General features: G+C 48.6%; 1 protein-coding gene across 1 annotated transcript in view; it reads left to right on the top strand.

The window, feature by feature from the left end:
* The window catches only part of GLG1 (golgi glycoprotein 1), a 694,561-nt gene extending 680,191 nt beyond the window's left edge, over nt 1-14,370 (top strand). Inside the window, exons 26-27 of the mRNA XM_078669216.1 lie at nt 12,426-12,589; nt 14,012-14,370. Of these exons, the coding sequence (XP_078525342.1) occupies nt 12,426-12,589; nt 14,012-14,036 (189 nt within the window). The 3' untranslated portion in view covers nt 14,037-14,370. The remainder of the gene's footprint in view (nt 1-12,425; nt 12,590-14,011) is intronic.
* Nucleotides 14,371-14,797: the final 427 nt, after the last annotated feature.

Consider the following 14,797-nt stretch of genomic DNA (forward strand, 5'->3'; position numbering starts at 1 on the left):
GCTGATAAGGGGTCCCAATACCAATTTGTAAATGCACCTAAAGTACATGTGTGTCAATTTAGAGAGAGAACAGCTAGGCTGTGGGTCTGATTAGCAGGCCCACAGCCAGGGAAAGTCGTAAACCATCTGGGGTGACCATATGACTACCATCCAGCGTGGCGGTGGTCGGGGACAACGGCGAGGCCAGTCCACACCTATCCCTGCAGCATCCGCCTCAAAACCCTCCTAGTCCGTGCTTTCAGGCCCATGTGACGCCAGTGGGGGGCAGGGTCCGCCATCACCACCACCACTGGCGCACTGTCACATCGGACAGGTGGGTGCTGCAAATCGTCCGAAGGGGCTACTCCCTCCCCTTCGAGGCGTCCCCTCCAGCCATGCCACCGCAGTACCACTGCGTGTCGGGGGAATCACTTGAAACCTCTGCAAGAGGAAGTTACGGCCCTCTTGGCCAAGGGGGCCATCGAGCGCGTTCCTGGGCCAGACGTAGGGTGTGGTTGTTACTCCCACTACTTTCTGGTACCCAAGAAGGGCAAAGGGGGCCTACGCCCTATCTTGGACCTACTGAACGTCAACAGCTTCCTCCGGAAGGAGAAGTTCAGGATGCTGACATTGGCTCAGGTCTTAGCTGCCCTAGACCCTGGAGACTGGATGGTAGCATTGGACTTGCAGGATGCTTATTTTCACATCCCCGTCCTGCCGGCCCACCGGCGTTACCTGTGGTTCACGTTAGGCCACGAGCACTTTCAGTTTACCGTGCTCCCCTTCGGCCTAACCAGCGCCCCACGGGTGTTCACGAAAGTGATGGCGGTGGTCGCAGCTCATCTGCGAAGGTTAGGGTTGTCAGTCTTCCCCTACCTCGACGACTGGTTGTTGAAGGCGGGCTCGCCCCAGACAGTAGTCAGCCACCTCCAGACTACGGCCGACCTCCTGCACCTGCTGGGGTTCTCCATCAATGTGCAGAAGTCACACCTATGTCCCTCTCAGAAGCTCCTCTTCATCGGAGCAGTTCTAGACTCTGCGCAGTTTCGGGTTTATCCTCCCGAACAGCGGGTTCGGGATATTCAGGCTCTGATTCCGATCTTTCAGCCTTTATCCCGAGTCTCGGTCAGGTTGACGCTGGGGCTGATAGCCTCCTGCATCCTTCTGGTGCATCATGCCAGGTGGCGGATGCGGGCTCTGCAGTGGGACCTGAAGTTTCAGTGGGCCCAGCATCAGGGCAACTTGTCCGACCATGTCTTGATCTCGGAGGGCACTGCAAGACAGTTGCAGTGGTGGCTCACGGACCGCGATTGGGATAGCGCCAGATCCCTCTCCCTACCCCAACCGGAGCACGTAGTTGTGACAGACGCATCCCTTCAGGACTGGGGGGCCACATGGGAGAGGCGGAGATCAGAGGCCTCTGGTCTCCGGCGGAGTCCCAGCTCCACATCAACCTTCTGGAGCTGCGGGCGATCCGGCTTGCACTGAAGGCATTCCTCCCCTCTGTCCGGGGGAGTGTAGCGCAGGTGTTCACGGACAACACCACCGCCATGTGGTACTGCAACAAACAGGGTGGGGTGGGGTCGTGGACCCTATGCCAGGAGGCTCTGCGTCTCTGGTAATGGCTGGAACATCAGGGTGTGACCCTGGTGGTTCAACACCTGGCAGGTTCTCTGAACGCCAGGGCGGACTAATTCAGCCGTCGGTGCCTGATAGATCACGAATGGCGGCTGAACTCGGACGTGGCGCAAGGCCTCTTTCAGCAGTGGGGAGAGCCTTGGTTAGATCTATTTGCCACAGAAGAGAGCGCGCAATGTCATCAGTTCTGCGCGTTGGAATTTCCAAGGCGGCACTCGCACGGAGACACTTTTCGTCGCGAGTGCAGCTGCGGTCTGTTGTACGCCTTTCCGCCTATACCACTTCTGCCCAGAGTGCTGAAGAAGATCAGGCGCGACCGGGCCCAAGTCATCCTTGTGGCTCCTGACTGGGCACAAAGATACTGGTATCCCGAGCTACTCAGCCTGTCAGTCGATCCCCCGATTCGTCTGCCTCTTCAGGAGGACCTTCTGTCGCAGCAGCAGGGGTCCTCCACCTGAACCTGTCCAGTCTCCTCCTCCATGCGTGGAGATTGAGCGGCGACAGTTGAGGCCATTTGACTTGCCTCCTGAAGTCTCTAATGTCATTCTGGCAGCCAGGCGTCCCTCCACAAAATCGGTATACGCCTGCAGGTGGAACACATTTGTGGCATGGTGCACAGCAAAGGCTGTGGATCCAGTCTCTGCCCCTCTTTCTGACGTTCTCCTCTTTCTTCTTTCTCTTGCCCAGCAGGGCTCTGCTCTGGGCACTATCAAGGGCTACCTCTCTGCCATCTCCGCCTTTTTAAGGCTACCTGATCAGCCCTCTCTTTTCAAGTCCCCGGTTGTAAATAAGTTCTTGAACGGCATCCTCCTGTTCCTTTCGTGATGCCTCAGTGGGACTTGAACCTTGTTGTTACTTATTTGATGTGCGCTCTTTTCGAGCCACTTCACAATTGCCCTCTTCGTCGTCTTACTCTTAAGACTGCTTTCCTGGTTGCCATCACCTCTGCCAGGAGAGGGAGTGAGCTCCAAGCTCTTTCCTCTAAGCCTCCTTTCCTTTCTGTCCATCCGGACAAGGTTGTGTTGAGAACGCGTCCCTCTTTCCTGTCCAAGGTAGTCACAGCCTTCCACATCGGGCAGTCCATCACATTGCCCACCTTCTTTCCACCTCCGCATCCCTCGAAAGAGGAAGAGAGGCTCCACCGTCTGGAACCAAAACGTGCGCTCTCCTTCTACCTTGATCGCACACGCCAGTTCCGGATGGATGAACAACCCTTTGTTGGTTACGTGTGCGCTAAGAAGGGACGGGCGATGCACAAACAGACCATCTCTCGGTAGATCGTGTTGTGCATCATGGCATGCTATTCTTTGGCTAAAAGGAGCCTCCTGTGGGACTGAGGGCCCATTCCACTCGGGCCACAGCAGCTACTACGGCCCTGGGCCGGGGAGTCCCCTTACAGGACATCTGTCAGGCAGCTACGTGGGCCTCGCTGCACACGTTCGCAAGACACTACTGTGAGAAGTTGGCCTGATATGCAGTGCTCACTATTCTAGTGATCACTATGTATCCGTCCAAACAACCCTTATTGATGTTTGGTTGTAAGTCAACCTTATAGACCAGCTATCCTAGTAGCATGGATACGAGCAGTCTAAGGCTAAGACTCTAGAGGGCGTGTTAAGCCAGCTGTTTTACCATCACATATACCCCTTGAACACCAAGTGAAAGGACACCACACAAGTTGTTATGAAAATAAACGTATATTTATTTATAACAAGACTACCCTGGCTCTTTGAGACAGGGAGCTAAGCACACAACAAAACTCTTAAGAAAATACTTCAAGTCGCACAATTTACACAAATGCCCAAGGGGCACGAAAAACCATATACACAAAAAGTGGAATGCGAAATTACTAGCAGGTAAGTACTATTCTCATAGGCTTTTGAATCGCTAGGACTGGACTACTGAACCTTTAGATTGCAAGCAGGAGGCCTAGGGACGTCGTGTGCAGAGTGGGAACTCTCACGCGTAAGGCGGGAAAAAGTCTATGGAGGCTAGTAAAGACAAAGTTACTGTTCTCGGGCGAACCCGACTAGGTAGGTCAAAAACGAAAGTGGATCCGGACACTTAGTGTTGGACTACGCTGGAGCACCGGAGTACTCGGTTTACCTAGCCCAGGGGCTGCGGCTGCATAGGGTTCAAGTGGCGTCGGAAATCCTCGTTGACGAACCAGGAGCCTGAAGAAAGAAGTTGCTGGCAGGCGGCCAGTGAAGAAGTTCGTGGTGATCCAAGCCTGGATCAGGGAAGAAGAAGACCTGTAAGCAGAGGGGACCAAGTTCTGAATCACTAGCCAGTGATTTAGGTGGGCACCAGGATGGCACCGGACGAAGTCACCTCGACCAGGTGAGTGGGCGCTGCTGGGCTCTGCAGTCTCTCGGACCAGGAGGCGTTGTCGGCGACCAGGATGGAGGTGCGAGCTGTCCCACGAAGGTGTCTGCTGTCGACGTCGCTGGACCCAGGATTGGGGCAACAAGTCTTGGCAAATGCAAGCCCACGCGGTGGACCTACAATGGAGTCTGGAGTGGACCAGGAGGGTCCAGGGTGCTCCTCTGTTGGAGGGGAGCAAGGGCTAGTCTGGCGCAACCAGACCAGCAGTGGTTGTCGTCGTGGAGCGTCGTAAAAGGGCCACTAGCCAACGGGCAAGTGACCTGGACAACGCGGTGAGCAGCAAAGAGCAGAAGGGCCCCACGCAGATCTCGTGGATGCAGGGGGGCTGAACTTCGGTGCGGGAGCTGCTCAGGGTCGGGGCTTCTCTTACCCCAAAGCACTCAGTCGAGGGTCACTCGGTGGTCGTGCTGGACAAGCGTCGTGCAGTCTTTAAAGATGGCCAGTCCCTCGAGGTCTCGTCACACCCACGGATCACAGCTGGGCTGATGATGCAGGTTGAGGTCAGAGGTGCCAGGGAAGCCGGTTCTCGTCGTGCTGGGCAGTCTTGATCCGGAGGAGAGACTTACAGCAGACCGCGATGCTTGGTTGGTGCCTGCTGCTGCAGGGTGACTACTCCTTAATCACAAGGGAGAAATCTTAGGAAGAGTCTTGAGTTCCTCTCATAGAAAGTCGGTTCAGGATTCAAAGATTGATCTAATTTGGAAGGGGGCCTGCTCCTACCTTTATCCTGCAAAAGGGGGCTGGCACGCGACTAAGTCCTGCCCTATGGGTGGGACTAGGAAGGGGGGTGGTTACACCCCTCTCCCATGCCGGGCTTTCCCCAGCTCAGGGGCTGGTGTGCCCCTGGAACTGGTTCTAGCCGGCATATGCACAGTGAGCACCGGGGTGCCACTTGCAGTCACCTTCCTCTAAAGCCCTGCCTACCTAGAATACACAAAATCCTGTCTGGGACGGTGCTGGCACCGCCCCTGGCAGGAAACCCTTTGTCCTTGCCTCCCGCGCTGGGAGGACTCCCAGCAGCAGGAGGGCAGACTTGTGTCTCGGTGGCAGCATCCATTTTGTGGAAGCTGAGGCTATGTCAGACTTTAACCGGGGTTACAGGTTACCAACCTGTCGTGTCCCTCTAGAAGGGTGGAATGCTAACCCCGTCGCCAGAATTGGCGAGGGGTTAGTATTCAAATTCGTATGACACCTTACTCGACATGTTTTGATAATGCTATGCCAAAGTTAGCATTTAACCGCGAGGATTATAATGCACTTAAGAGTATATGGTATAGCGTTATCATGGAACAGCTATTAGGACTTGGTTCCGCAAGCTGCAAACGGGCTCAGCTCATGCCAGAGCACCATTTCACATTATTCCAAGCACTCTGCCTTCAGGATTGTTAAGGCCTGCCATAGGAGTGACTGATGGGAATATATGTGTCCATTTTAGGGTTAGATATAGGAATACTATATCTAAAGCAAAGGGTGATTACACCACCTTGCCCCAGCTGTCAATCAGCCAGTTGTGTCAGTTTTGGATGGCCAGCCAGGGGTGGCATAATACATGCTTCAGCCCCTGGTAGGCCCTGGGTACACCTATGCCCTGGATACCTAAGGTATACTGTACAGGGACTGATAAGGTGACTCAGTATCCAATCAGATATGCACCTAGGGTACATGGAATCCATTTTAACAGAGAGAGCAGTGGGCCTGGGGTCCTGAATGGCAGGGCCCCAGGTCAACTAAGTCAGAAAACCAGCAAAACACCAGGCAAAAAGTTGGGGCAACCATAGTCAGGGATCTACCTTCCTACAACTACTACCTGGACAGCCAAGTCCGGAGAGATGGCTTTTTCGGCCGTTCCGTTCTCCAGGACTTTCTGGTGTGATTATTGGTTCGCAGACCCACCTCCGGGGTTGGTATTGCTGAGGTATCTATTCTAAGGTAAGGAATCTAATACTAACCTGTTTCTTTCAGATGCACAAGTTACTTACCTTCGGTAACGATATATCTGTAAGAAACAGTAGTTAGTATTAGATTCCTTACCGACCCGTTCTGCGAACCGATATCTAGGGTTAAGGTTCATCCCTTTAAGGGCCTTAGTTTCATGGCACCAGTGTTGGTTTTTATCATGGCTCTGCGTTTCTGGCGCGGAAAAGCTGTGTATAAGAACTGACATCAGCGCGCGAGGGCGGCGTCTAAGTACTCCGCCGTCATCACGGCGCCAATGACGGACACGGACGACACCTACCGACGCGCAGGGGTACTGCTACGCAAAACTTTCCGGATCCAGTCAGATGCCTGGGGATATTCTAAGGTAAGGAATCTAATACGAACTACTGTTTCTTACAGCTATATCGTTACCGAAGGTAAGTAACTTGTGCGCCAGCTTGAGTGTTTATGCAACTAATAGGAATGATGTCCTCTTGCATAATATTCGTACCTCATGCAAGACTCCAAATGCGTCCCTTACAGGAGTGTTTGGCACGTCAGTGGAACCAGGCTCAAGGTCAGCTTACAGATCTGGTGTTGGTAGCCAGCTGCACACATCGCTCTGTGCAGTGGTGGAACACACAAAACCTTTCCAAAGGGCGGCCGTTCCTAGACCCGGTTCCACAGATAGTGCTCACAACAGACGCATCGCTCACCGGCTGGAGAGCTCATCTTCTAAACCACACCATTCAGGGTATGTGGACCCATCAGCAAAAAACGCTTCACATTTATCACCTCGAATTTCTGGTGATTTTTCTTGCACTAAAATCATTCCAAGTACACCTCATACGCAAAGTTGTCCTTTCCCGGACGGACAATATAACAGAAATGTACTATATAAAAAAACAGGGGAGGACTCCCTCTCTGCAGCTTTCACGCGTAGCGCAAAGCATATGGAGATGGGCCATTCCTCAAAAAATATACCTCCGAGCAGAACATCTTCCAGGGCAACACAATCAGATTGCGGATCTGCTCAGTTGGAGACAGCAGGTCCACGAATGGGAACTTCATCCGCAAGTGCTTCATCCGTTTTTTCACATGTGGGGCCAGCCAGACATAGCCCTGTTTGCCACACATCTAAACGCAAAATGCCCAAGCTTTGCCTCCAGGTATCCGCACCCAGTGTCCAAAAGCAATGCGATATGGATGAACTGGTCACGCAGATTTGCGTACAATTTTCTGCCTCTCCCGCTCATTCCCTTACTGGTGCTCAAGCTCAAACAGTCTCTCACAATGATCCTAGTTGCTCCCACATGGGCACAACAACCATTGTTCACAACCCTGCTGGAACTCTCAGTAGTTCCACATCAGAAGTTACACCTTTCTCCAAAGCTTCTCACACAACCATGGTGAAATAAGGCATCCAGATCCAGCTCAACTGAACCTAGCGATCTGGCTACTGAAGTCTTAGAGTTTGGTTACCTCACCCTTCTGCCAGACTGTATGAATATCATTAAAGAAGCTGGACGTCCTACCACTAGAGCGTGCTATGCAGCTAAATGGAAAAGGGTTGTTATCTACTGCAATAACGCAATCAATCCGGTAGATGCCTCAACACAGAACATTTGTTACTTCCTGCATCTACAAAGATGTAATCTGGCATACACATCTATACGTAGCCGCTTACCTACAAAACAGACATTTGTCACTTTTCAGGGTACCTGCCATCAAAGCTTTCATGGAAGGCCTTAAAAGGATAATTCCTCCCAGAGTCCACCTTCTCCTCCAGTGGTACCTTAACATTGTCCTTACCAGGCTCATGGTTCCCCCATTTGAACTTTTTTTTTTTTTTGTAAACTGATTTTATTGAAAAGTTGCACATATTCCGCATAGCTCTGCAGAGATATCTGCAGGACAAACTAGCACATCAAGCAAGATGCAAACAGCTTCATTTTCCTGTGAAGAACAAACATATACAATACGCAACTGAATCTGCCCCCCCCCCCCCCGGGCCCCCAACCCTAACTCCCCCTTCCCGGATCCCACCCACCCAGGTCGCATACGGTCCATCCTGTGTCTCCTAACTAGTATACATCTAACTGACTGCACCCATATACACTCCACCAGTGCCCCCTCATATCCCCTCCGGCAGATCTTCCCGGTCCATCGGTGTCTCCAGCATCAGGCCCCGAAAGTCAGCCCAGCGCTTCCAAATTTTATAGTGCTTTCGTGGACATCCTCGGGCTACAAAAATCTGCTGCTCCATTCCCATGCAAAAGTCTAACCCTCTCCTCCACACCACCACAGAAGGGGTTCGCAGGTCCTTCCATGCCCTAGCCACATCTCTTTTGGCCAATGTGAGACCCAACAACAATAAATGTCTCTTATAAGCATTGCCGCCCACCCCTTCCATCACATGCAGCAGACCAAGCTGCGGTGTGCAGGGGATCTCCCACCCCAGAACCGATCCAAAGAGCCACAACTCCACACTGTATGTATGAATGTCCCCATTTGTTGGCCACACCTAAGACAGTCTGAAGATGCAATCAGCCCCGCCCTCCATAACCGGTCCCTAGTAAAATAAACTCTATGGAGGTATTTGAATTGGATGAGCCGTAGACTCATTGCTATGGCCGCTTCCCATGGGGCTGCCAGCGCCTCCCTCCAGTCTTCCTCCTCCAATTCCCCCACATCCTCTACCCAAGTCTCCCTGAGCTTCGGCAATGTGGGGCAGGTGTGTGTGACTAGTGAGCGGTGAATGGATGTTATCTATTTCATCTCAAGGTCCCCCATAAATACCTTCGCTTCCAGAGGGCTGAATTCAGGGAGGGACTCCAGGCCCTCCAGGCTCGGAGCAATGGCATGGCGGAACTGAAGGTATTTAAAAAAACTGCGAGCGAGGCATGCTAAACTCCCTACAGAGCTCCTGAAAGGACTTGAGCGTTGTGCCGGCCAACACATCTCCCAGCGTGGAGATTCCAATGTTGTCCCATCCCCTGAAGCCCTGCAATGCCGCTAGCCCTGGTAACCGCCCATTATGCCACAGGGGGGTTTCACCTGTCAGGGTATTCCACCACCCCATACGACGCAGAGCCTGTCTCCATATTTGAAACACCATCTGTTTGAGCAAGATAAGCTCCGGTCAAGTAAAGGTGAGCATAAACATAAGTCCTGTACTTGGAACACGGCGACCTGGGAGCACCCTACGAGGAATTCCTGTTATACATAGACCAGGACTACTTGCTGCTTACATGCGCTAGTTGGAGCCGGTTTGGATCCTCTCCCGGGATTTATGCTCACCTTTACTTGACCGGAGCTTATCTTGCTCAAACAGACGCCTAGACGTGATTTTACAATTGGAGTGGACTGCAGTAATCGGGTAAAGAGAAATGCTCCTTCCATGAATGTACACTGAAGATATTATTCCACATGGTCACGAGCCCTGCCGGGTTGGAAATATCACCTATTGGTAAGCTTACCTATATCGCAGCCCTGAGGAGTTGCGAAGACACTGTTCCCACGCAACGAAACACGTGTCGGCTGGTTGTGGAACCATTAAATCTTTATGAAGCACTTCTACGTTAATGATTTTATTGTGATTCTGTTGACTTTGGCCTTTCCTTAATGATGTCATAACTGTACACGACTGTGAAGGATTCCCGTTATTGTGTGCATAGGCAATACTGTAGCATTTGTTTGTATGTTAGCCTGTATAACATACTGTTGAGCGGTTAGGGGGTCTTCTCCGCTCGCCTGTTTGCACCTTACTTACTCTGTCCATCTGATTACTACAGCGTCTACATCTGGTAGAGCGCCCTAAAAAATTATGAAACACTAAAAAACCCTTTTCTGTATCCAGCCAAATCCGACCTGGTGCTCGCCGCCAGGCTCCGGTACAGGATCCTCCCCTCTGGGGCACACGGGAGCAGGGGGAAGGCAGGATAATCACAGGATAAGTCGCGGGCGGGACGGAGCTCTGTTAAGCTGCGTCCGCCATGTTGGCTCTCTTACCCCATTTGAACTTTTGCTTAAATGTGAATTACAATTTCTCACATGGAAAGTAGCTTTTCTTATAGCGATCACATCTCTCAGGAGAGTTAGTGAACTCCAGGCATTAACCATACAAGAACCATTTTTGCAAATACATCACAATAAAGTGGTCCTTAGGACAAACCCCAAATTCCTACCAAAAGTAGTTTTTGCTTTACACTTTAACCAGTCGGTTGAGCTGCCGGTCTTTTTTCCTCAACCAGACTCTCCATTCACTTGACGTCAAGAACTATCCTTTACTACATTGAAAGAACAAAAACTTTTAGGAAAACTAAACCGCTTTTTGTATCTTCCTCACCACTACATAAAGGCAATCCTATATCAAAAGCTGGAATTGCCAGGTGGATCGTTAAGTGCATTCAGACATGCTATAAAAAAAGCAAAGCTTACGTTATCAATTCCCCCTAGAGCTCATTCCACACACAAACTTGGGGCTTCTATGGCATTCTTGAGGAACATTCCCCTAGATATCATCTGCAAAGTAGCAACTTGGGCTACACCACACACTTTCACAAAACACTATTGTGTAGATGTGTAAACAAAAAAACAAGCTAGTGTGGGCCAAGATGTATTAAGAACACTTTTTCAAACCACTGCAACCGATACAGGTAGCCACCGCTAAGGAGGTAACTGCTGTATAGTCTATGCACAAGTATACGATCTACAGCTCATATGCCTCGAACGGAAAAAGCTACTTACTAGTTAGCATCTGTTCTTGGCAAGTAGAGCTGTAGATTTGTATACGCCCACCCGCCTCACCTGATTATCTGTTTCAGTACTATCTTAATTGGATACATCACACATGGACATCTTTCCTGTTTCTCACAACCTCCACTATCACCCTCTATGGGGAAAAAAACAATCTGAGTGTAGAGTCGATGCCCATGCACACTATGATCCCCAGGAGGAGTCACATATCTTGTGACTACAAAACTTCTTACAAGACAAAAACAAAGTGCAAACATCCGAGCCCAACACTAGATGTCGATCTATGCACAAGTTTAGGAATCTACAGCCCTACATGCCAAGAACAGATGCATACTGGTAAGAAGCATTTTCCTTCTTCTGTACAAATGGGCTGCCGCAGGACCTTCAGGGCACTCAGTCTTCCCCGCAATAGGAAATTTAGATTCCCCTCACCACCACCAACTTGAGGAAGCATGGGCAAGTTTACTCCCAGCTCTGTTGTATGCCGGACTCCTCCCCCTCATGGTTCATGGGGCCGGACTGGAAAAGACATGAACCTCCTCATTGTTTTGTGTGTCACCTTCTTTTGTTTGATATTGATTGTTGACATAGACCGCATGCAAACACGCATGCTGCAGGAGGGTCACTCAACTTCTCCACGACCTGTCCACACTTGAACTACTCTGTGTATCTTTGTATGAGTGGTCGCACTTGCCTACCAATATGCTGGGTAACGGGGCCATGTTATGTTTTGTATTAAAATGTACTAATAAAGATATTAGCAAGAAAAATAAATATCCTAACTGTTTTGGCTTCACTTTCCTGTTCAAGCAGTGCACAGGCTTTATTTACATTCAGGTGGTTCAGGTCTTTACTGGTACAGTGAGCAAATAATTATGATGGGCAGCATTCAAGTCTATCCGTAGTGGAAATTAATTGAAGCATCATACCCATGACTGGTTTTTTTCCTCACTGTGTTCCAGCAATTATCCAACCAAGTCCACAAACTGTTCCTGTCCTCAACAGTTCAGCCATACCTGGTCTGATTTGAGGATCACATTATTTCATAATACATACTAGCTTTTTTTAGCATTCTCCAAATACAAGTTTCTCAATTCCCTAATGTATTTGTAGCCTTACTCTGTATTTCATTTAGCTTTAATCATCTCATATCTAGTATTTGATTTTAGTGCTCGAGCTATAGTCTTTAGCCACCCCAGTTTTGTTGATGTCCTACCTAAACTAGACTACGGTTTCCCTGAGAGAATTTGCTCTGTAGTAGTTCATTCTGTTTGGCAATTCTGTTTTCTATTTTTGCTGGCACCTGCAGGCTCCTAAAGCTAATGATGAATTTCTTTTTTTTCCCCACAAAATAAAATAATATAACTGATGGAAATCTGTCTGCCCAATACATTGGCATTTGAATCCGATTTGTTTTTGGAAACCGTGTAAGCGTCCGTTTCAGCCTACGAATTGATATTTTGCACAAAGATACTTGAGACACTTTGCTGGTTTCATCTACTGACTGTTTGCAACTTTGATAGGGTGACCATTTTGAATAATCCAGACTGCCCCTGCTTCAGTTTTACATAAAAAAACGACCTTCCTCTCCAGAGTCATTACCTAAATTTTCATGCTGATATTTCCGCTTTACAGAGCATCAGATATTACTCTATTCTAACCATAGCCTACGTTTTTTCATAAATGTGTTAGCTTGGTTTGTTGATGCACATTTATTTATTGTTTCCATCATTTTTCCACTTCCTTAGGTAGCCCCTGCTGAAGGTTTTTCTGATCTTGCTGCACAAGTGATGACCTCTCCTTCCAAGAACTATATTCTCTCCGTGATCAGCGGAGGTGTCTGCATCCTCTTCCTCGTGGGCCTTATGTGTGGCAGATTTACCAAGCGAGTGACACGAGAACTAAAGGACAGGTAGAGCCTGAATTCCAACGCTTCCTTTTAATCCCCAAACCCCAAGTGGCCCGCATCATTCTGAGAGGTGCCTACCCAGTGCTGCTCCTTTGTACAGCCCTTCTGTATAGTTGAAGCCCTCTGCCCCCTCCTTCTGTGAGAGTGAGGAAAAGAGATTTCCCCAACCAAGGCACGCAGCACTGGCCACCACAGGCATCCAATCCTTTCCTTTATCCCCGGTCTTGGATTTTTTTTTGTTTCCTCACCATCTTGGAACAATCAAATCATGTGGCTGCATCATTAGTTGGCTCCTGTGGTTCTCTGACTCCACCCACCCATGTCTATTATTGGACTATCGGTTGAACTGCCTGTAGACTGTGTCCTTCATTCATATACTTCAACTCTTAAAAGGTGTCACTTGGAACCAGACTTGGAGTCCAAACATGTGCCATGGCTCAGTGTGGTTTGTTTTAAGGAAGTAAAATACAAGTTCATGAGTATCTTACCTCGGGCCTTCCGGCAACACTGTCGCCACTTCATGCACTCCAGTGACTGATCTTTTTAAGACTTAAGAAACTGTATGGTATGGAAGACGAAATCCATGTTTGGTGTGCTAACAGGAAAACATTTGCTGAAAACTGTGGAACACTAATTGTAGATTACAGGGAGCTGTAGCATCTCTTGCGTCATAGTTCTCTTGGTTCCTAGTTCAAGGTGACATTATGCAGAGCATGGCCGTCTGACCCATCACTTTCAAACTGGAATGTTCAACTTATTTCCCCCTGACATGGACCTTCAGAAAATTAAAGGTGCGAGATGGACAAGTACGCTGCCAAATCTTTTCTCTGTATTGTGCAAATATAAAGCGCCGTCTGCTCAATGTGAAAGCCCTGACCATGCAACCTTGCTGTGAAAGCTGTGATCTGCAACAAAACAAAGAAAGGCATGAACCCAGTTTGAGTTTCATATACCGTCGGATAACATCATTTACCAGGAATGTCAATTCCCCAAAATAGATGTATTTATTTAAATGTCTCCGGAGTTCCAGATTGACTTATAACAACCCCAGGATGCTTGCACCTCTGCAGTCACTTTCACACATTGGTTTTGTGGCATATTGCCATATGTCTCTCTGACCCCAAGTAACTAATTGAATCTCAACAAGTATGCGAGAACCTGGAAGGCATCTGCTTGCATATTCTTTAGTACAGCAGGGCAGGTGCCAGGGTGAACAGACTGTAATTTCTAGAGTACTCTGGTATGGGGAAAATTAGTAAATTGGGATGCGTGAAGGGCAGGGAAAGTAAGATTGGTTAGAGGCCGTGATTTAAAGAGAAGTTGCTTGAATCTTTAGGAATACTTTGATATGTTTGTTAGTCAGCAGCCAATAGCCAAATTGACAGATGGTATATATATATATATGTATATTTTTTTTCTTTGCAGGATTGGGGAGAAACTGTTGATGTAAATTTTTTTGCGATGGATTATTATGATGCCTCTTTGAAGCCGCCCATGATTTTCTGGTACTCCTCTGCCCACCTCATGCAATGTCGTCCCTGGAAGACCTACTCCACTTGTCTGATTCTCCTTTATTCCATGGCAACCAGAGTAACTTGAATAAGGTGGAAATAATTTTTAATTGAACATAATGAATCCTTTTTGGACTTTGGCGCTAGCCCTGGGATCCTGTCTCCTTACTTGGAGGTGACTGTGCCATGGACACTCAGAACAGAAACTTGCTGGTGTTTAGAAATCAAGAGGTGTAACTGTCCTTTCAAATTAATAAAGATGATTTTAAGATATGGCTTGTGAAAGTTTATTTAAATCCTGCGTGTGCCTCTGACCCTTCGCTGCCTGTGCACAGCCAGTGTTTTTTCAGGAAATTGAACAAAAAGGCAAATTTCAAAGAAATTCTAAGTTGAAACGTTTGAGGTGTGTTTAGGAATTAATGTCTAGCGTACCATGATATCATCTAAGCCTCCTTGCATCCAGCAGAAATAGGGGCAGTAAAAAGTTTATTTTTAATTTTCTATAGTATTTTATTTCTAATGGGATAAATAATCCCACAGATTCCTTACCTTATCAATACTCCTCTAAGTTTCAAATTTGTTCGGAAATCTATTTTTCCTATAATTACTCCACTTCAGAAAGGACATCTGAACCAAAAGTCATTTGGTAAGCTTAATTAATATTAATTGTAACTGAGATGCAACATGATGGTATGAATGA

The sequence above is a fragment of the Lissotriton helveticus genome, chromosome 12 (genome assembly GCF_964261635.1).
Source record: "Lissotriton helveticus chromosome 12, aLisHel1.1, whole genome shotgun sequence".
Classification (NCBI taxonomy): Eukaryota; Metazoa; Chordata; class Amphibia; order Caudata; family Salamandridae; genus Lissotriton; species Lissotriton helveticus.